At 54.6% G+C, this 20,669-nt stretch overlaps 7 protein-coding genes across 7 annotated transcripts; 3 read left to right on the plus strand and 4 right to left on the minus strand.

The window, feature by feature from the left end:
- Positions 1-686: 686 nt before the first annotated feature.
- On the plus strand, positions 687-2,674 carry J4E86_006237 (uncharacterized protein; the record flags this gene model as incomplete). Its single annotated transcript, XM_051446768.1, has 5 exons — positions 687-900; positions 956-1,065; positions 1,120-1,822; positions 1,872-2,060; positions 2,118-2,674. The coding sequence occupies 5 exons, from the start codon at positions 687-689 to the stop codon at positions 2,672-2,674; spliced, it is 1,773 nt and encodes a 590-aa protein (XP_051302343.1).
- Positions 2,675-3,340: 666 nt separating this feature from the next.
- J4E86_006238 (uncharacterized protein) lies at positions 3,341-4,548 on the plus strand (the record flags this gene model as incomplete). The annotated part of the gene is made up of 4 exons (XM_051446769.1): positions 3,341-3,465; positions 3,518-3,590; positions 3,639-4,347; positions 4,406-4,548. The coding sequence occupies 4 exons, from the start codon at positions 3,341-3,343 to the stop codon at positions 4,546-4,548; spliced, it is 1,050 nt and encodes a 349-aa protein (XP_051302344.1).
- An 885-nt stretch (positions 4,549-5,433) lies between these two features.
- Positions 5,434-7,751, minus strand: PAB1_2 (Protein phosphatase PP2A regulatory subunit B; the record flags this gene model as incomplete). Its single annotated transcript, XM_051446770.1, has 2 exons — positions 5,434-5,563; positions 5,614-7,751. The coding sequence occupies 2 exons, from the start codon at positions 7,749-7,751 to the stop codon at positions 5,434-5,436; spliced, it is 2,268 nt and encodes a 755-aa protein (XP_051302345.1).
- Positions 7,752-8,827: 1,076 nt separating this feature from the next.
- J4E86_006240 (uncharacterized protein) lies at positions 8,828-12,811 on the minus strand (the record flags this gene model as incomplete). The annotated part of the gene is made up of 3 exons (XM_051446771.1): positions 8,828-11,999; positions 12,048-12,498; positions 12,673-12,811. The coding sequence occupies 3 exons, from the start codon at positions 12,809-12,811 to the stop codon at positions 8,828-8,830; spliced, it is 3,762 nt and encodes a 1,253-aa protein (XP_051302346.1).
- Positions 12,812-14,397: 1,586 nt separating this feature from the next.
- On the minus strand, positions 14,398-16,055 carry J4E86_006241 (uncharacterized protein; the record flags this gene model as incomplete). The annotated part of the gene is made up of 3 exons (XM_051446772.1): positions 14,398-14,754; positions 14,803-15,638; positions 15,686-16,055. 3 exons carry the CDS (start codon positions 16,053-16,055, stop codon positions 14,398-14,400), a joined length of 1,563 nt encoding a protein of 520 aa, XP_051302347.1.
- A 771-nt stretch (positions 16,056-16,826) lies between these two features.
- Positions 16,827-17,926, plus strand: J4E86_006242 (uncharacterized protein; the record flags this gene model as incomplete). Its single annotated transcript, XM_051446773.1, has 3 exons — positions 16,827-17,064; positions 17,189-17,386; positions 17,436-17,926. The coding sequence occupies 3 exons, from the start codon at positions 16,827-16,829 to the stop codon at positions 17,924-17,926; spliced, it is 927 nt and encodes a 308-aa protein (XP_051302348.1).
- Positions 17,927-18,151: 225 nt separating this feature from the next.
- J4E86_006243 (uncharacterized protein) lies at positions 18,152-20,480 on the minus strand (the record flags this gene model as incomplete). The annotated part of the gene is made up of 2 exons (XM_051446774.1): positions 18,152-19,963; positions 20,016-20,480. 2 exons carry the CDS (start codon positions 20,478-20,480, stop codon positions 18,152-18,154), a joined length of 2,277 nt encoding a protein of 758 aa, XP_051302349.1.
- Between the last annotated feature and the right edge of the window lie 189 nt (positions 20,481-20,669).

Consider the following 20,669-nt stretch of genomic DNA (forward strand, 5'->3'; position numbering starts at 1 on the left):
TTTCAGGGGGACTCTGGGCTGTCTTGAACTCAGGATAGACTTGACTGCCCAGATACATCTCCACTTCAACGGTGCACGCTCTGATCGACATGAACTCTGCAATGCAGTGTCATGCAAGTCGATTACGCGGAGTTGCGGCACGACTGACATCGTTTGAACAACGATATCCGTATTCGTTTCATCCAATCGAAAGTATACGGTCGCATATCGGCTTCCGCGAAATCGCTATAACCGCAAACGACATGGTGCCGCTAGCATGACCTTGCATTAGCGCCCGCTTTCGTACGCTACCACACTGACATTGCATATCGCATCATGAACGGCGAGACTCACCACCGAACTACGTGGCGGCGTGAGAACTACCATTCGCGCGGCGATACCCCGCAATGCTTGTCTATGTACCCTGATCACAGTCACGTAGCAGAGTCGTGTTCTCGAATCATCAGACTCTACGAATCTCATGGCGTGTGCTGAGCTGAAAACGGTGGCTTCGGAGAAATGTATCCACTCCCGTAATTCTCAACACAGATCGCGACATTGACAGCCACAACATTGGGAAGGATGGGACTGTGTGATTCGCGTATGAATCAAGTCTCATCCCAGACCATAAGTATTGCTATCAATGCTGTATTCACTTCCGACATTTGTCCGGTTCAACAACAACTGGGGCAACAACAGCTATCAGAATGGCCGCAACCGATAAGACAACTCCCGATATCTCTACGATCGAGGACATTTCGAGCATACCTCTCAAAGACATGGAGGACAAAGACAAGATTCAGACTGACGCCGATGGCTTCGCTGGCGATGTGGAGAATCTGCCCAAGGGCTACTATCTCAGTTCCTTCTTCCTCGGTACATGCTGCGCCGTGGGCTTTGGGGCTTGGGCTGGCAATGCTGGTAAGTCCGCTATTTGGTAAATCACATGAGAGGATGTCTAACCAACACAATGCAGGTTTTGCCTATGCTGCACCTATTCTGGGTACCATCAATGCGGACATTGGACCAGATCCCAATATCCAATGGGTCGCACTTGTGCATCCAGTTGGACTGTCCGTAGGTATGGTACGTACAACGACGAATCTTGACTTCCACTCGTTCATCACTGACTCTGACCAGACCATCATAGGAAGACTAAGCGATATCTTCGGTCGTCGTTATTTCTTCATCGTGGGCGCATTCCTCGCCATGATTGGCACGCTCATCAGTGCTCTCGCCATTAACGTCAACATGTTGATAGTTGGATCCATGATCAAGGCACTCGCAGCTGCGACGCAACTATCCTGCTACTACACCATCGGCGAACTCATTCCGTCCAAGTACCGATACCTCATGATTGGCGCAATCAACGTCTGGAATCTACCTGGGCAGGGTTTCGCCCCCGTCGTTGCGCAGAGCCTAGTTGCGACTCGCGTTGGCTGGCGAGCAGTATACTTCTTACTCACTGCCGTCAACGGAGCGTCTTTGATCTGCTACTGCGTCTTTTACCATCCTCCCAACTTCCACCAGAAGCACGGTCAGCGGGAGAAGAAGATGGATTTCGTTAAGAAGTTCGACTACGTCGGCACGTTGCTTTATGCCGCTGGCCTTACTATGTTCTTGCTTGGTCTCTCATGGGGCGGCACGAAGTATAGCTGGACGTCGGCTGAAGTGCTATCTTTCATTCTCATCGGCTTCGGCTGTCTTGTTGCTTTTGTATGCTGGGAACTCTTCATGGATCTTAAGGAGCCTTTGGTTCCTATGAGTCTCTTTCGCCATCGCCCGTGGGTCGTATCGGCAATACTCACGGGTATTGGGGCTGGAGTATACTATGCCGGTGCAAGTAAGTGTCTATCCTTGAGTCCTGCTAGGAAGCCGCTAATCTTCTGCAGTCATCTGGCCTCAGATTACACAGAATTTCTACGCGAACGGCGACCTTATGCATGCCGCGTTCCTTTCCTCATTAGCCAATTTAGGCATCCTGATAGGCGGTTTCGTGGGAGGATGCCTGGCTGGACCGATCGGATATCAGAATTGGCAGATTACCGTGGCTATGGCTATAGGTGGAGGGCTGCTTGCGTGTAAGTCTTACTTTGTCCCTGCATCTACACTGTATTGTATACTAACGGGGACAACAGCGGTGTCAACAGCAAACCCAAGCAACCAAGCCCAATCTTCTGCGCTAATCTTCTTTTCTGCCATGATGATGGGTTACGTCGCGGACATCGCCCTCGGAAACGCGATTCTCACGATAACCGATCAACGAGAGATTGGCGCTGCTGGCGGTGCTGCTGCATCAGTACGCACCGCTGTCGCGGGTACATGTCAAGCAGTCTACAACGTCGTCCTGGCGAACAGGCGCTCGACGACGGTACCTGCTGCAGTAGTACCCGCCGTGTTGGGCGCTGGCTTGCCTAAAGATAGCACTGCTTCGATCCTCTCAGCCTTGTCGTTGGGAACGCCTGCGGCATGGTCCGCGGTAAAAGGACTAACCCCTGAGATTAGAGCAGTTGCGGTATCGGCCTATCATTCGGGCCTGTCACAAGCTTTCAAGACAGTTTATCTGGTGTCTTTAGCTTTTACTGGACTGGGCATATTGTTGTCGCTGCTTGCGCCGAACACGAGTAAATTGTTGACTGAGAAAGTCGCGGTTTCTCTCCAGACGCGGAAGCCCAAAGAGGAAAACGCAGCATAGCGCAATTAAACCACGAATAGTCTTCAGAAGCACGGGAGTATATAGCACGAGCGTGATGGTGATGTCTCCCCGTCCGCGGTCCGGAAGAAGTCGGGCAAACGTCAGCGCCTCAGTCGCGCCCCGCCAACCCCTCGTGCCCCTCCACTTTTCCGTCTCCGCACCTGCATCATAGCCTGCCACCCACGCGCTCCCGCAACAAAGCGCGTCAATTCCCGCAACACTCTGGATGCCGTCCTCAGCTCGCGGGCCAGAACCATGTCGAGCATCTTCGCTCGGGAATTTTTCCACGAAATTCGGGCTTGCTCCGGAGAAACTGGCGCAGTGACACGCGCTGACCGCCGCCCCGGCTGAAGCATCGTGAGCTGCCAGTGACGTCCGGCCAGTTGCCGAGGGCTATAGCTTCCCAGCGGCCTGCCAAACAAATGCCACAGAAGTGTGGTCCGCCTGCCCGACTCTACCCACCCTGACTTCATAACGATAGCCAGCTCCGCTTTTTGCTTAACTTTGAGCTTGATAGCTTTTTCACCATCCCTCTCTCCAAATTTCCCCATTTCCCATACTGCTTTCCCATCTTCCCTTCCACCGCTGATACCAACTTACCTGCTTGCTTCTACCGTCTGATTACTTTCGCATCTTGTAAATTGAACTCTACCAAAAGTTTACACCATGGCTTCCAACGGTAACGAGGGAGGCCCAGTCGCGCAGGAGAAGATCAACACCGACATCATCACCCTTACGCGATTCCTCACTGAAGAGCAGACCAAGTACGCGGAGGCAACAGGAGACTTCACGTAAGTGCCAAACTCAAGTCATGTGGAACAGAGGCCTAATCATTCTCACCAGACTACTATGCCACGCACTGCAATTCGCCTTCAAGAGCATTGCCTACTACATCCGGAGAGCAACACTCATCAACGTATGCAACTTATCAAAAGTCAGGCGAAATCACGACTAACACCACCAGCTCACCGGCCTCCAAGGCACATCCAACACAACCGGCGACGACCAAAAGAAGCTCGACGTAATCGGCGATGAGCTCTTCATCTCCGCCATGCGCTCCTCCGGCCGCGTGCGCCTCCTCATTTCAGAAGAGCAAGAAGAAGCCATCGTCTTCAACGAGCACCCCAACGCGCGCTACGCCGTAGCCTGCGACCCCATCGACGGATCCTCCAACCTCGACGCCGGAGTCGCCGTCGGCACCATCTTTGCCGTCTACAAACTGCCCGAGGGCGCCAAGGGCACAAAAGAGGAGATGCTTCTACCCGGCACCGAGATGGTGGCATCGGGCTTCACCATGTACGGCGCGTCCGCACAGTTGGTGCTTACAATGAAGGGCGGAAACGTCAATGGCTTCACGCTTGACAACGCGTTTGGCGAGTTCATCCTCACACATCCTGATATGCGCGTCCCCAAGACGAGGAGCATTTACTCCGTCAACGAGGGTAACAGCATGTACTGGGAAGAGCCTGTTAAGCAGTGGTGCGAGAGCCTTAAGAACCCCGCTGAGGGACAGAAGCCGTACAGTGCGAGGTACATTGGTTCCATGGTGGCGGATGCGTATCGCACGCTGCTTTATGGTGGTATCTTTGCTTATCCCGCGGATAAGAAGACGCCAAAGGGCAAGTTGAGGATTCTGTATGAGTGTGCGCCTATGGCTATGGTGTTTGAGAATGGTATGTTCACCCCTTTCTTCCTGTCCCAATGCACTCATGCTAACTTTCTTGCTTGCAGCTGGCGGTTTGGCAGTAAACAGCAAGATGGACCGTATGCTCGAAGTCGTCCCCGAACACATCCACGACCGATCGGGTATCTTCCTCGGCTCGGAAGGCGAGGTCCAGAAGGTTATTGACGCGCACAAGAACTACAAGAAATAGGCGTCTGTGGATAGCTTGGAACGTGGGATGGCGTATAATTGGGCTATCACGGGCATATAAGCAGATACCTTGCTGGTCAAGACTTGAGTTTACGACATCGACGCAGTATTATTGAATGACGATACCAATTTCGACATTTCTTCATTGTCTTTTTTTCACGCACGTGTAATGGTGGTGTCTGACCTTGAGATCTTGATGGTATGGTTGTATGCGTGGTTACAGACCTTAGCGACACCAACACCCAAGCAGACAAAATGGGAAGTCATCACATCAAGAGCCAGTCGTGAATATTGTAAGATCTATTAGGAGTATCGACTACATGCCTAAGATCTTATCTGCTCATCTCTCCCCAGCAAAGCTATCCAGTACGGACTAGATGCTTCGAACCCGTAATCCTATCCACATCTACCATGAATTATCGAGACGCCGAAAACCCGAACATTGAGAGCCAGCTTGATATCGTAAAGCTGCTCGTGAGGTATCATACTGTTTGCGCAAAGAAAATCCATCCACACAGACCCATATCATGAACGTTTCGAAGACGGGGCGCCGTCTATGATAACATGCACAAAGCGGGGAACAAAGAAAAAAACATGAGGGGAAAACCAAACTCTCGAGATGCGAGTTTGGGTGCTGTAGGTGTCCGACGTTCCAGTGAAGGAGTCAGTCACCGGGGAAAGAGGTATCGTAGTAGGTAGCTGAGAAGTGGACATCGAATCGTGAAAACTTTTGGGTGCATGGGTCATGAAAGCCGTCCCGTGTCGTGAATGAAAACCGTTACCCGTGCGCCGTTCGCCGTTCAGAAAGATCATGCGACCATCGTAACTTGTTGCCTTTCGAGAGAATGGCGAACCGAATCCTACTCAGTGGCAACTAGAAAGAGGTTTAAGCATCTTCCTTGGTCTCCTCCTTGGGGGCCTCCTTCTCAGGCTCACCCTCTTTGTTCTTGACGTATTCGTCATAGACGCTCATGGCCTCGTCGACCTTGGCGCGGAGAGCAGACTCATCGGAGGTGCTAGGATAGTCAGTACGGAAGGTAGTGCGATGGAAAGTGGGAAAACTTACAGGGTGATCAACTCGCTGTTGTCCATCTCGAGGAGCATACCGGTGATCTTGCCAGCGAGCTCGGGCTGCATCTCAGCGATCTTGGGGTAGAGAGCCTCACCGAGCATCTGCTTCTGCTGACCAGGAGGAGCGCCGCTCAGAGCACCCATGTCGACGCCAGCACCGGCGGGACCGCCACGGCCGCCCTGAGGGTAACCGGGCATGGGGGACTGACCAGATCGGCCGCCCTGTGGCATACCGCCGCGACCGCCTTGAGGAGGGAAGGCGCCCTGACCACCGCGCATGCCGGGAACACCAGCCATCGGGACCTGGGGCATACCGGGCATAGGAGCCATGGGGCCACCACGACCGCCGCGTCCGCCCATAGCCTGCTGAGCAGCCTGAGCAAGCTGCATGTACTGCTGGTTCATGTAGGCGGGAGGGAAAGCACCGGGAGCCATGCCGGGGGGCATGTACATGGGAGGCATCTGCTGGCCGTTGGGTCCACCACGACCGCCTTGCTGACCGGGCATGCCGCCGGGGAAACCAGCGCCACGACCACCTTGCTGGCCGGGCATACCGGCGGGGAAGGGCATCTGACCACGGCCACCAGCGGGGAACATCATAGGCTGCTGGCCAGGTGCGATGAACATCTGAGGGATGCCACCGAACTGCTGCTGCTGTTGCTGCTGCATGCGGAGCTGGTTGCGGGCCTGGATGGTAGCCTCGAGCTGGTTCTTGCGGACATCCTTGCGCTGGGCAAGAGCGACGTAGAGAGGCTTGCCCTCAATCATCTTCTGGTTCATCTCGGTGACGGCCTTGGTGGCCTCGTCGGGGTTGCTGAAGCAGACGAAACCGAAGCCCTTGCTCTTACCAAGGATCTTCTTCTCACCCTTGATGGTGACCTTCTCGCCGCTGGCGTTCTCGTCCTTCTTCTCGTCAGAAGAGTCAGCCTTGGACTCGTCCTTGGACTCCTCAGTCTTCTCAACCTCCTTGGGCTCCTCCTTGGCCTCGTCCTTCTTCTCGTCGGATGGGGTCTCAGCGCGCTCAGCGGGCATGGCATCGCGCATGACCTTGGCGGAGGTGATGGTACCGAAAGGAGTGAACATGTCACGCAGCTTCTCGTCGTCGACATCGTCGTTGAGGTTCTTGATGTAGAGGTTGACACCCTGGTACTTGGACTGCTTCTCAAGACGAGCGGCCTCGTACTGCTTGCGGAGCTCCTCCTCACGCTCGTGCTTCTTCTGGGCACGGCCGACGTAGAGCTTCTGACCACGGAAGTCAACGTCGTTGAGCTTCTCGACGGCGTCAGAGGCGGCCTCGTGCTTGATGTAGTTGACGAAGCCGAACCCGCGGCTCTTGCCCTGGTCATCGCGCGCGATGGAGGCAGAGGTGATGTCACCGTGCTTCTCGAACAGCTCACGGAAGTCCTCGTCAGAGACATCGAGGTCGATGTTCTTGACGTAGATGTTGGTGAAGTTGGCCTTCATCTCCTCGAACTTGCTCATGCGCTCTTTCTTGGGGATGTGGTGGCCGACGAAGACCTTCTTCTCGTTGAGCAACATGCCGTTGACGTGCTTGATAGCGTTGTTGGCAGCCTCGGCGGTCTCGTAGTGGACGAATCCGTAGCCCTTGGAGTTGCCAAGCTCGTCCTGAGCGACCTTGCAGCTGAGGATGTTACCGAAAGCGGCGAAGGTGTCGTGGAGAGCCTTGTTGTCGATGGCGTGGTCGAGGTTCTTGATGAAGACGTTGCCCTGGCCGGTCTTGCGCAGAGCGGGGTCACGCTGGGACCACATGATGCGGCAAGGCTTGCCCTTGATGACGGTGTAGTTCAGCTCTTCGAGGGCCTTCTCGCCATCCTCAGAGCTGTTGTAGTTAACATAGGCGTAACCGAGCGAGCGACGGGTAACGGCGTCACGGCAGACACGGATAGACGCGACCTGGCCAATCGACGAGAACAGCTCGAAGAGCATGGCCTCGGTGACGGAGGGGTCGAGCTCGCCAACATAGAGCGACGCGGAGTTCTGGTTGTTCGCGGGGGCAGCGGTGGTGGGGGTGGGGGCTTCGCCCTGGGCGGCAGCGACGTTGGTGTCGACCTGAGCGCCGTTGGCGGCAGCACCGTCCTGGACGGGCGAGGTAGAGTTGGCGACGTCAGACATGATGTATATCTACGGGGTCGCAGGTTAGCGGAGGGGTCCTAATATTGCGGGCACGAGCAGCGTCGACATGTGCCAGTGCGCTCGCTTCGCAAAAAGTTTCAGCACTCACCTAAGTTGCAACAGAAGATGTGCGGGGTAACAGAGTCGGCGTATGGGACCGGGAGCGCGGGCTGTGCGAGCGCGCTGGTTGCTTCTTCGTGCGAAAAAGGTGAGATCAAGTAAGACGTCTGTCGGGTGCAAGCGACAGTGGGAGACGAAGAGTTGGCGGTGGTCGTCGGACGGGCTTTTCTTGTTGTTTTCTGTATTTTTTTGTTTCTTTTTCTGTTATGAACGGTCCACTGGGAACCGAGGGCTTGGAGAGCTGTGGGTGTAGTTGGAGGTGGTTAAGCGTTTGGGGGGGAGGGACACGACGAGGTTGCCAGTCTTTATGCGCAGGTGTGTGATTTTTTGGGTGGTCCGGGCGCCGCGCTAGCTTCTTATAGACGGCGCAACCAGGGCGGTGAATGAAGGAGCCCTGGGCAGGCAGACAATGGCGATGGGTGAGCAAATAGGAAGGCAGTCGGCTGACAAGACCAGGGGCAGCGGATTCACTACAGTGCTCTTGTTTGTGAAAGAGCAGACAAGCGTAACAGCCGCTGCGATACTGGACCCTGACCTTGTGCGTATGACATGTCAGATACGCGAGTAGGCGTAGGAGGGGTGGAACAGAAGAGTTTCTGCAGTCGCGATCATGCATTGTTGCAAGTTCTGTGCAGGACTGTACCAACTTGATCAATACTCGAGAAACAAAACAAAGCAAGATTATCAAGTGCGCATCGAAACCAGGTTTGGCGCCGCTGACCAGCTATCCTGGGGTAAGGTGCATCTCTGTCAGACGACGCACAACATACATGCACAAGCACTGCAAGCTAGACAACCGTCTTCGGAGACAAGCGCAATCATACCTCCAAGGCGTATCCATGTCAGATTCGGCAACCTACGAGATGGTATTTTGAGTAGATATTCAAACGGGTATCGATACGGTGCGAAAATGCTAAAAATGCCAACCACGTCATCGTCATCAACAAGCACTCAGACTACTCCTTGAGAGTATCATCCCACCCTCCTTGCTCGGTCAAGTGGTCTTCTACACGTGCTTTGCAGTCTTCCAGGCCTTGCCCAAGTGCCTCGTTCCACTGGCTTTCAACAAGACCGACCTTTTCTTTGAGGTCATCCGTTAGTCGCCGTTCTTCGTCTGCCCTGATGGCTTTCATCTCTTGATTCACACCCGTAAGATCCTCGCCCTCTAATAGTCGTTGAGTCTCGAGAAGTCGGGAGCCCGCGGTCATGACTCCAGTCTTGACCTCGTGCAATAGGCAGAGCAGATTGATCTGAGACTCAATGAACTGGTACGCCGAACGACCAGCATGAGCCAGTAGAGTGTACAAATACTGTAGAGGGTAGTCGTGGTATGCTGGTGTTTCCGCATACTCTTGCGGTGGGACCAGAACTCCGAAGCCATGCAAATTGCGGGGTACTTGCTGCACGATTTCCAGTAGTCCAGGCGCAATATCCCAGAAAGCTGACAACTGCGCTTCGACACCCCGAGTCACGTTTTGCTCGATAACGTTCATCAGATCTTCGTAGCGCTTCAAAGTCTCCTTCTCGAAGGTGACTTTGCGATCCTGGCCATCGCGCTGGAAGAAGGTCGTGGCTTCCTTCACCTTCTGCTCGTTCTTGGTCTGGACGTACGGCAAGACGATGATGTCTCTGTAAAGGTCGTTGCGCTCGTCTTCTAGGTCAAACATCTCCTTGTGCAGCTGCTCTCTGGCCTCAAAGAGCCATTTGTGCAGGGTAAGCATCTCCAGGAGTTCTGGTTTCTCGTCGCCCTCCTCCTGCATCTGGTTCGGATTGGGCTCCTGCGCCTCGCTGCTCAAACGCCCTTTGAGATGCTCCATCGATGCCGTGGCCTTGGTGATGCGCTCACAGAACATGGCGTGCAGTGGATTGGCGACTTCAGCCTGAAAGCTGTCGAACACCCATTGGACTACGTCCTGAGCTCTTTGGTGCTCGCGCGCTTCGAAGTCCGCTTCTGCTTTCGCCGCCTCAGCAAACGACATGACTCCATTCCGAACATTGTCCTGGATGTTGTATCGCAGTTGGGCTCTTCTGTCAGACAGCGATGCATTTTCTTGCTCTTTTCGTGCTTCAATTTTCGCCTTGAACTTCGCCTTTGTACTCTTTACATCGTCGAGCTCAGATAGAGTTCGGAGGCTAGTCCGGATAGTTGCCAAATCGGGATGGCTATTGTTGACTGCGGGGTGATGACGTGGGTACGATGGCGGGAGAGTGACTAATCGTGATACGTCCAGCTTGTGTGGGTCGGGCGTCGCCGTAGCAGACCTGGGATAGTAACCGTAAGGCTGCTGCTGCGATGACTGTAGACTGTCTTCGTGCAGTCCGACCTTCTCGGGTGGGTATTCATTGGCTCCGTAAGCTGGTCGACTGCTAGATTCGCCTCGTTGCCTGGGAGTAGAGAGATCTTCACCCGCCCACTGTTGGTTCTCGCGGGCCTCTTTCGGTAACAAACTCATGTATTTGGATTCCCGCTTACTCCGCTCCACCCTTCTGCCACCTCCTACGCCAGATGAGCCGCCATCGCTCTCCCACCAGCGACTTGCTGAGCGTCCCCGCGAATCTTGCTCATCAGGAATGGTACTCATAGCCATACTCGGGATGGGCGAGAGCGAGGGGTGGTAGTTGTTCGCCCACGAAGCATCGCGAGCTTTCTGGCTAGATGCGCTCGAAGGAGAGGCCGGTTCGGTATGCGGAGTGAAGTTGCCAATGGAGGATGCCGGGCTAGCAGCTGTCGTCGGCATCGAGGAGAAGCGTGTATCTGGAGATTCGCCGGCTACAGATCCTTGAGATCTCCTGCTACTATGACCTACAGGCGTGGCCTGGGTGTTTGGTGTAGCTGATCTGCGCCCAGAATTGCCGTACGAGCGCCACAAATCTCTTGTCAGATCCATAATGTCTCCGGCCATTGCGTCGAAAGCTCCAGAGTACCGATCACGGCGGAGTCGCGACTCAGTGACAATGAACTCGGCAAACAACTCCAGCCTGTCTTGGTCCGTTTCCGCAGCCATCTCTTTTTCAATGAACTGTCGATGTCGCTCCATGGAGGCAGTCGCAAAAGCGTGGATGTTTGCTGGCTTGGGTGTGCTCAGCGTTGAGCTTTGTACGCCCATTCTCGATGTGTTGGGTGTTTGCGTAGCCGATTCGTTTGCAGCTTCTGAGTGTCGCGTCAGATCCGCTTCTCCATCATCACCATAGATACGCAACGGTGGAGTGGGTAGCGCTTTCGAGGGAATGGAGACGGGTGCTTTTTGTGCTGAACGACTGAGATGTTCCATACCTGGCGAGAAAGGTGGCGTTGCGACGGACAAAGATGCCGCCTTTCCGTTCACGTCCATCCGAGGCGTAGAATGCGACGACCCAGGGTCTTCAAAGAGGTGTCCGCTCCTGGGCGATCGTAGGGCGCCACCACTCCTCGGTGTGCCTTTGGTGATGGCACCACGACGCGTCAACCCACCCTCAGGCGTTCCCAAGTCGAGATTGGCGGGTTTTGCTGACTCTGCTTCTAAATCTTGCGCCCAAGGGTTGTTGCTCGGCTCGATCCGTAGCTCCCGAGCAGCACGACTCTCGCTCCTTCGCTCCCGAATGCCTCTGGTACTAGATTCCCGTTTGTTTGCGCGATAGAGAGTGCTCCCGGAACCCGATGTGATAGTCGTTGGCCCCGAAGATATCGAAACGCTTCCGCTTTCTGACGTTGGCGCAGGATCTGATAGATGGACAGCGCGAGGACTTGTATCAATGTGTAGGCCGTGTGCTGCAGGGGATCTTGATCGCACGTTCTGCGGCTCTTCCTGCCAGCCCTGGGGTGTAGGTGGTATCGGCGTTAATGTTGTTTGACCTGGCCTCCTCGTTGGAGGCGCGGAGGGTAAAGTAGGCGCTCGATTTGCTGGCGGTTCTGTTCCGGGGCCCATACTTTGCGATCTTGAGCTGCTGGGCGGCGGGCCCGGCGGAGGCGGGGGTAATGGGGCATTTCGACTCCAGCTCCCTCCTGGTGGAACTATGGGCGACTCGTCAATAGGCGTCCGGGTCTCGTAGCCTGGTACGCCAGCAGATGCAGCTCTGCGAGAGGTTGGTGCCCGGATAGGCGACTGTGTGTCGGGACTGTACCGCCGTTCTAACGTGTTTGCAATGTAACTGTAACGAAATCAGTATCGAATCGTGCTACAGTGTACAATGACATACTTGGAAGTTGCCCTCTGTGCGACCAGGCCAGGAGAAGCTGGTGCCCGCTGAATCGCATCGGAAGTGCTGATATGAAGCGAGTCGATGTTGCTCGGGGCAGGACTATGGTCATTGTTCCGATTCCTGAACGACGACAGACTAAACTTGGAAGCCAACTTGTCGCGCGATGCTGACCGACCAGGCCCGTTTCTGGGCGGTGGAGGAGGGAATAGCGGATTCGACGTTATGCTCGTCGCGCTAGAGGGTATGACCATAGATCCGGGTCGGCTATGGTACCCAGAGATTGGTCGCGCCGAGGAAGGGGTGCTACTCGGTGGTGGGGGAGGTGGAGGATGCGGAAACGCGCCGGCCGACATCTGAGGAGACGAGGTATTGCTATGGCTGCTCAGGGACTGCGATACGTTCGGATTCTGGCCGGGGGAGTACGGAGGCGGTGGGGAGGGCATCGACGCTGTTGCCATTAGCATCACATCTCATTATGCGCGGGAGATTTCCACGAAGGGTTTGCGCAATTGATACAAGGCTTCGGCACACAGGCATTCATGCTTTGCGAAGACGAAAAGAAAGTCTATCCAATCTACTACGTATGGTATGAGATGAGGAAGAAGTAGGAAGTGATATATACCTTCCATGCCCGTCACATCCTGGAGCCTCGTAGGGACCGACGTCTGGCTATGCTGGACATGCTGCCCGCTGACGTTCCCTCCCCGCGTCCATTGCTGGGGATTGTATGGCACGGCTGAACCCGAGCCCCTCATGGCCATGGGAGAAGCAGCGGCGCTGGGGGAAGGCGCATATGTCGAGGGCGTCGGGGAAGGCGTGAAGGGCAGGCTCAGAGATGAGGAAGTCCCCGGCGTAGACGACGAGCCATGCAGGTACGCGTGGGGGGAGTGATGGGGCGGGGCGAGGGTGGTGTTGAGGAGGGGAGGTTGCACAGCGAAGCGCCGGGGAGATATCTGCGGAGCCTGGAGGTGGGCGGGATGCGGTGAGGGCGGTGGTGGAGGCAGTCGGGGAGACGGCGGCGCGGGACTGTAGGCGTGCTCCATGGCTGCCACTATCAACTTTGATGTCAATTAGGGCTGGCGGCTCCCAAGTGGTACGGGCGAATCCAGCAGCGGAGACGCGATGGGGCGGCGTTGGTCGCTGCACCACGCTCGACGTTGTCACCTAGCACGCGAACGCAGAGGCCGAGGCGCGCAAGGATGCTGGGTCATGCTGTGTGTCGGTCAACGATGAGGATGGAAGGGAAGGCGGCCAATTCGACGCCGGGCAAGCAGACGTCGATCATGTCGGGCACGCGGCTTGCACGTCTAGACTCGATGCAGTGTCGACGACGGAGGTTTGGCCCTGTAGCGAGGCTTGACTTTTGCTTGTCCAGCGAATGGGCGCCGCCTCATGCATACGCCCACATGCACCTTATGCACCATCCCTGCCCGCGACCAGACGTCGGCGGCTAAGTAAAGAACAGGCACCACACGGTCGCCATCCTCAGGCCATGTCTGCACCCGTCTAGCACCTCTCGGAACAAGCACTATCAATCCCAGGTGTGCTGCAAACCGCCGATGTATTCCGGGCGAAGTTCGGACAGCCTCGTGACACGTTTATCGTCCTGTCCGACATGCGACCGTTGTGGTGTTCGTCTTGGTATCTAAGAAGAAATCCCCACACGGGGCGATATAAATAGTCGCTGTGGGCCCACTCCAACACGCGCAACGGCCCACTCCAACCCGGGCCCTAAATCTCTACACCACCATGCACCGCCATCTCGAAGTGTCTTGGTGCCGAGTTGCTTTTCGCTGGCCGAGGAGGCAACAATCCATTTATATCGCAACACAACATTTGTCGCATACGTGGACATTGCTACCGATTATACATGATGATGCACATTCCTTTACGAGTTGGTGGTGGTGTCGCAATCCTATCATGGACTGAGGTGTGAGACAAAAGGCACACTGATGACCGTGGGAGGAAGCGATTGCTTGCATGCTGATGGTAGTAGTACGGTTTTCGGCAATCGTGCATTCCCAGACCCAGGTCTGACAGCGCGTTAGCCCCAGACGCGGTCATGTATAGTGGCGGCACAGTACCACGTTATAGATGACAGCAGGGCGTTCTCCGCCTGCAAACCCGGCTGACGATGCTTTCTCATATTAAATCAGCTTGCGCGCCATCAGATGATCAAAAGTGATATTCAATGGCAAATATGTATATGTGGTGGACAACCACACGTGGCAGCAATATGTACCATGCTGCAAGCGCTGTCTACCGAAGATGCCCATGAACGCCTCGCTCAAGTGCTCAATCTACAAAACATGTATGAGCTGGTCCAACAAACTACCGCTCACGTGGCTTAGTCGTCCTTCTTCGGTTCCGGTGCCGGGTCATCCTCGTCGTCCTTTGACTTCTTCTTTTCCTCCTTCTTCTTGCGGTCCTTCTTGAGTGCTTCCTGGACCTTCTCGTCCTTCTCTTCTTGTAGTTCGTCCCACTCAACATCGTACTCGTTGGCAACAGCCTTGATCTCCTTGCGAAGGGCATTTCCGTCTTCAATCAGGACTTCCCACTTGCGCAAATCGAAATTATGTTGCGCGTACAGCTTCTGCTGTCGGCGGGATACGGTGAAGTTCATGGCAGACCGGTAGCTGACTTCGCGGTTGTGGTAGAGGAACCATACGTAACCTCCAATCAAGGTAGAGAGACCAACAAGATACTGTCAGAACGTTAGATAATCCCAGATTCAAGGTGTGACCAAACTTACCGTGACGGGCTCCATGACATCCCAGCCCAGCTCCGTCTGGAAGGTGAGGTAGTACACAACGCACCACCATCCAGCGATGCCGACGAAACCAGCCCTTGCAACGTTCTTTGCCGCCGCCTGTGCCAGATCGTCGCACTCCTTCTTCACACTCGCCATCTCACTGATCTTCTTGGACGTCTTGCGCAGACGCATTCGTAGATAGTAGGTCCTGTCGTTGAAGCTGGGCACACCAACCCGGATCTCCTCTGGCGCACCTTCAATCTCAATGGCGAATTCCTGCCCTCGAGCAGCATCGCGGATGAAGTCACCAATCTCGGTTGATGATGACCATCGTACAAACTTGCGTTCGCCCTGCTTGTCTGCTGGTGCTTCCTGGCCCTGTCCAGAGTACGACTCGACGCCTCCCTTTCCAGGCCCACCTCGCAGCTGCTCAGCTTGCTCAGGTGTCTTCCGATCTTGGCTGTTGAGCTTCCCTGTTTTCTGGACCTTTCCGTCGATACGGATCTCGTCGACCTGTTCAAAGTCTTCCTCGCCGTCTTTCTCGCTGAGACTCTCGCTTTCGTTACTGACTGGTGTGCTTTCCACTTCCTCCGGCTCGGCGTCGTGCTGCATCGAGTCCTCGGCGCGGAAGTAGACATTCGGCTGGCGATCACGGCCCTCCTTGTCCTTGATTGTGGGTAGCTCGGCTTGTATCAGGCGTTCGAGGTAGGAGATGGGTTGTTGTGGGTGGACGAGAAGTGCTAGCGGTTCCACGTCTTTGCGATCGGTGTTCATATCGCTCGTCGTAAGTGGCAGGATGATCTTAAGCATCCGTGATGGGGTAGTGAGAAGTTTGCCTATCTCTTGTTAGTGACCAAGTCCTCATAAAACGAAAGAGGCATACCCTTGGTCATGGCTCCAGCGCTCCTCTGTCGCGCAACAGGCGGCAAGTCGCTTCCTTCCCTGTGCCATGGTGTTCGTATTTGCTTGCCCTTGTCTTCTTTCAGTTTCTTTGCGAAGTGGTCCTTCTCTTCCTGTGTGATGTTCTCGTTGAGGTCTGCAGCGGGCCGCGCATTGGAGTTGCTGTAATCTCCATACTTGTCAGTCTCCTTGTCCACGCCTCTGGGCTTGGTCGCATAGCATCTGAATTGGGAGGATGCCCTAAGCTGTATTGATATGCGTGGAGAGTTGCGTGTGAATAGTGGCGCGCATCGAGCGATTGGGAAGGTTGAGGCGCGTGGGAGCGAGGCCAGCGCCGACAGTCGGTGCCTCATTGTCGGCTCAGGGATGATGCAATGGCCGGGGAGATCGGATCGCGGCGTAATACACGGAGACGCGAAGACGTAGTTGTGTCGACACTTCAACAGATCTCAGGAGACACACGCGACAAGCAGGGTTCCAGCATCCACATCTTGGGCGACGTCATTGCTGGTAATGAGTGGCTTGAAGCTGTGGCTGCGTGGCTGGAGGTCCTCATCAACATCGATGTGCTAGCTGCGGTCTTCCCACATATCTCACCTCTCCTTAGGCAAAGCAACTCGTACTAGCTGAATACAATTGCAATAATACCAACAGTCACTTCTATAAGCTATGCGATTGTGGAACCTACCTGCGAAATTGGCATAGACAAGACGTCGATACTTCAAACTATCGATGTCCATGTGAGTCGCAACACCGGCGGTAACGGACATAACGCCTCTGAGCACGCCAATTGAAACAACCATGTGGACATCACGTCAGATTCTTCACCGACAAAATTCGGTTCTTGTTAGGAGTACGTGAGGATTAGGAGTACGTGAGGCATGAAGGTAACGCGGCTTTAGCGGAGATACTCGACTCAACATCACTTATCCACGAAGTTGCATGGGTCCGCTAATGCAACTGGCTGACACTCTCAAAGTCTGTATCACCGAACGTATTCCAAGTCGCCATGTGTGAATATATAAGAAAGACCTATGTGGGCAAGTCCTGCATTATTACACCAGCTCACCAGCTTCCACTTCTACCTCAGCACACCTCGTCTCTACGCAGCCAACTCCATCAAAATGGTCAAGACATTCCAGTTCCAGGACATCCAAGTTCCATCTCCAGGCTTTGGTTGCATGGGTCTCAGTCATGGGCTAGGTAGCAACCTCAGCCTCGAAGAAGCTGAGCCTGTTCTTCTCAAAGCCATTGAACTCGGCTGCACTTTCTGGGACACTGCCGTCGTGTATCAGGCAGGTGTGAACGAAAAGCTTCTAGGAGACTTCATCCGAAAGCACAACGTCCGTGACAAGGTTTTCAGTAAGTCATCTCACTTAGAGAACAAGATCTCGCACTGGCAGTATCACTGATAGCCTATGTTCAGTTGCCTCAAAGTGTGGCGTTGCATGCTTCGATGGCGAGTCAGGCGTAACTAACAGCCCAGCTCACATCAAGAAATACATCGATGGTACCATTGAGAGGCTGGGATTTACACCCGACCTCTACTACCTCCACCGCATTGACCCCAAGACCCCCCTCGAAGAATCCATCCCCGCACTCGACGAATGCCGCAAGGCAGGCAAGACCAAGTACATTGGTCTTTCAGAGTGCTCGGCCAAGACACTCCGAAAAGCAAACTCAAGTACAATTTCCCCTAACCTATCAGTCTTCAACTTACTAATCCACTTAAGTCGCCAAAATCCACGCCATCCAAGCCGAATACTCCGCCTTCGAAACCCTCCACGAAACCGACTCCCTCATCGCCACCGCCGCCGAACTCTCCATCTCCTACATCGCGTACTCACCCCTCGGCCACGGCTGGCTCGTCGACAACTTCGACTATGCCTCACCCGACGACTTTGCGCCTGACGACTTCAGGCGTACTGTCCCGAAATTCCAAGGCGAAAATTTCTATCGCAATAAAGCGATTGTGGAGGAGATTAAGAAGTTGGCGAAGAAGAAGGGGTGTTCGACGAGTCAGATTGCGTTGGCTTGGGTAAGTAGTCAGGGGATGATGCCGATTCCGGGGACGACGAAGGTGGGGAGGTTGGAGGAGAATTGGGGGAGTAGGGATGTGGAGTTGAGCGAGGAGGAGATGGCGGAGATGAGGAGGATTGTGGATCAGGCGAAGCCGGAGGGGGAGAGGTATGGGGAGGCGCATCGGGCTTGGGTTGGGCATTGAGGGTCGTAGAAGTTGGTTCGATGAGCTTCTTCTAGCCATAGATTGCCAGATCGTTGTTCTAGCCTTTTACGTGAGGATAGAGGCCACGTAGGCGCGCTGAGGGTATATACAAATATGAACGTCCAATCCAATCTTGCGAAACACCATTCCGAAAATCGACTCCATGTTGACAGACGTCAGGATGAAAGTGATAGAGATAACCACACCAACTCCCAAACAACCCCCCTACCGACTTCGATACGTGTCCAAAAACTTCAACCTCTCCACAATCCCACCCCACCCATCTAGCGTATGTTTCTTTTCCAACAGTGCCAACTGATACCCATCACCACCCTCAACAGCCTCGTCGTCTTCTTTACTCCAAATACCCCTTTCCATCGGTAAAGGCTTCCCAAGCTTCCATGCATCGAGTACTTTTTCCGCCAAGTCCGGACGCAGACCTGTGCGTTTAAGTGCTTTGCTGATGAATTCGTTGGACCATTTTTGCTCGTTTAGCTCGGTGTAGAAATCGATGATTTCGTCGCCGGTGAGAGGTGGGTCGGAGTCTTCTTCGCCTGTGGATGAGGTGGAAGGTGCGGGGGATGAGGATATGAGGAGGGGTTGAGGGGGATGTTGCGAGTAGAGTGTTTGGTCGGGGTCTTCTCCTTCTCCTTCTTCTTGGAGGGAGCGGCGGAACTCTTCCATAGACTGGGTTGTCGATGCGTCGGATGGCGGTTGTTCGGGTGGTGATGAAAATCGCTGCGGTTGTCGAGGGTTCATGTTGGGAACGTAGTCTTGTGGTCTTGAGAACGTGTCTTGCGTCGGCGACGAGAGGATGGCTTGAGTGTCGAAATTAGAAACCTTTTGTCGGGTGGCACGCGGTGTAGGTGTATTTGAGGGCAGATCATCGCCAGATACGGAGTCTTGCTCTGGCGGTGGTGAGAGTGGGTGTAGCTCGTCGATGTCAGGAAACTCATCCGACTCTATGCTTCCCACCTCTTCTTCCTTCAGATCCTCGTCCATGTTGACAATGGTAGCATCTTCATCCACTGCATCGAGTCCTTGAGACCGGATTTGCTCTTGCATCAGCTCCTCGGCATCTTCTGACGTCGAAGTAGTCTGGGAACTCGCAGCGGAAGATATCTCCACAGGCTGGTTCTGCGTGCCCTCGGCTTTGATCGGATGCATTGGCTCATCCTGGGTAGGCGTCGCGCTTCCGCTCTTCCGACGTTTGGTGGGAGGAGCTAGTTCTTCCTCATCTTCCTGCTTCACAAAGTTGTCTTCCCGTAATCGCTTAGTGTACCTGGCAAGCTGTTCATCATAAAAGTTCGGGGATTCTTGGCGAGCGGTGGATGATGACGGCATCTTAGGCTCTGATGCGATTTTGGGTGGGTTTCGATTTTGCAGTACTTCCTCAGAGTGCGCTCCCTCAGAGGCTGACCGCTGTACCGGCTCCAGTCTATTTCGTGTTGTTGGAGGAGGTTGCGGGAGTGTTTCGTCTGGTTTCTCTATCTCTGCTGGATGCTGACTGAGCGCCTGACTCCGCCTTGCAATTTCGGCATCGTGCTTTTGTTCCATCTTCTTCCTGATCTTCTCCCTTTTCGATACCGGATCGCGCAACCACTGTGGACGGACTACCTTCTCGTAATACTGCCGCCACTGCTCGGCAGTTTGATTACCCTGATTTTCAGCCCACCCATCCCAAGCAGAGAGATAGTCGTCTTGTCCTTCGACGCCATCGATGATCTCTACAAAAGCATAGCATTCCAGCCAGTCGTCTGTGCTGAACAAGACTTCTAACTCTTCCACACTATAGTCGCGGTTTGCTTTTGCTTTGCCTTTGTTATCGAGGGCTGTCGCGCTCGCAGCCTGTTCTGTTTTAGGTATTTGCTGTTCTGTAGGCTTGGAGGGGGATGGAACTGGGGGCATACGTTCGTTCGACTGGTCGGAGGGAGGAGATGGAGGAGCGTTATCAGGTATCGTGAAAGCCGAGAGCGGGCGTTTGCTAAGTGTCTTGACCCATCGGTCGCGCCATGACTGCCATGTATGCCGTGGGTACTGTCGTTTGTTAGCAACCACTCCCACGCGCGATTTCTTTGTTGGCGCATACCTTGGCTTCAAGCTGCTTGTATAGCTCGTTCCCACTGATGGAAGCGCCTTTTGATTGAGCGTCGCGCACCCATTTGGAGAGTATCCTATCTTCTTCTGCTGTGTACGCTGTCCTTCCGCTCTTCGTGGGCTGGTGGATGGAACCAGCCTCTCGCGCCTCACCTGACGGCGGTCCGGCTGTGTAGTCTTCGGGATCTTGGAGTTCTCCCTCCTTGATGGACTTTTCTATGAACTCATACGATGTTGATCCGGGAGGGCAGTCTCTCCGAGCGTGGTCGACGATGAGGTAGTCCGCCTTCTTCTCCAATGCAACGATCTCTCCGCCGTTGGCCTTGATGTCGTCCAGCAGCCGTTTCCGCGACGCCACGCGCTGCGCGACCCAGAACTTTTTGCCGGCGAATAATTGGCCGCCCGATGCGAAATCAAAATCCTCGGCGACGTCGGTGTATACGGTCGGCCCAGCCATGGTGGGGTGGTGTTGTCGGGTTGTGGTGGTGGTGAATGACGCGTTGGCTCAGGCGCGACGCGTGCTCACATGGGACGCATGATTCACGCGGGGTCGCTTAGCCTCCGCGGCTGCTCAGGCCTATCCGACGCTTGCGCTGTCACCTCTGTGAACTGACAGACAGAGCGCGACGTGATGCCATAGAGCTTC

The sequence above is a fragment of the Alternaria arbusti genome (assembly GCF_024043155.1).
Source record: "Alternaria arbusti strain BMP 1465 chromosome Unknown scaffold_7, whole genome shotgun sequence".
In the NCBI taxonomy this organism is placed as follows: domain Eukaryota; kingdom Fungi; phylum Ascomycota; class Dothideomycetes; order Pleosporales; family Pleosporaceae; genus Alternaria; species Alternaria arbusti.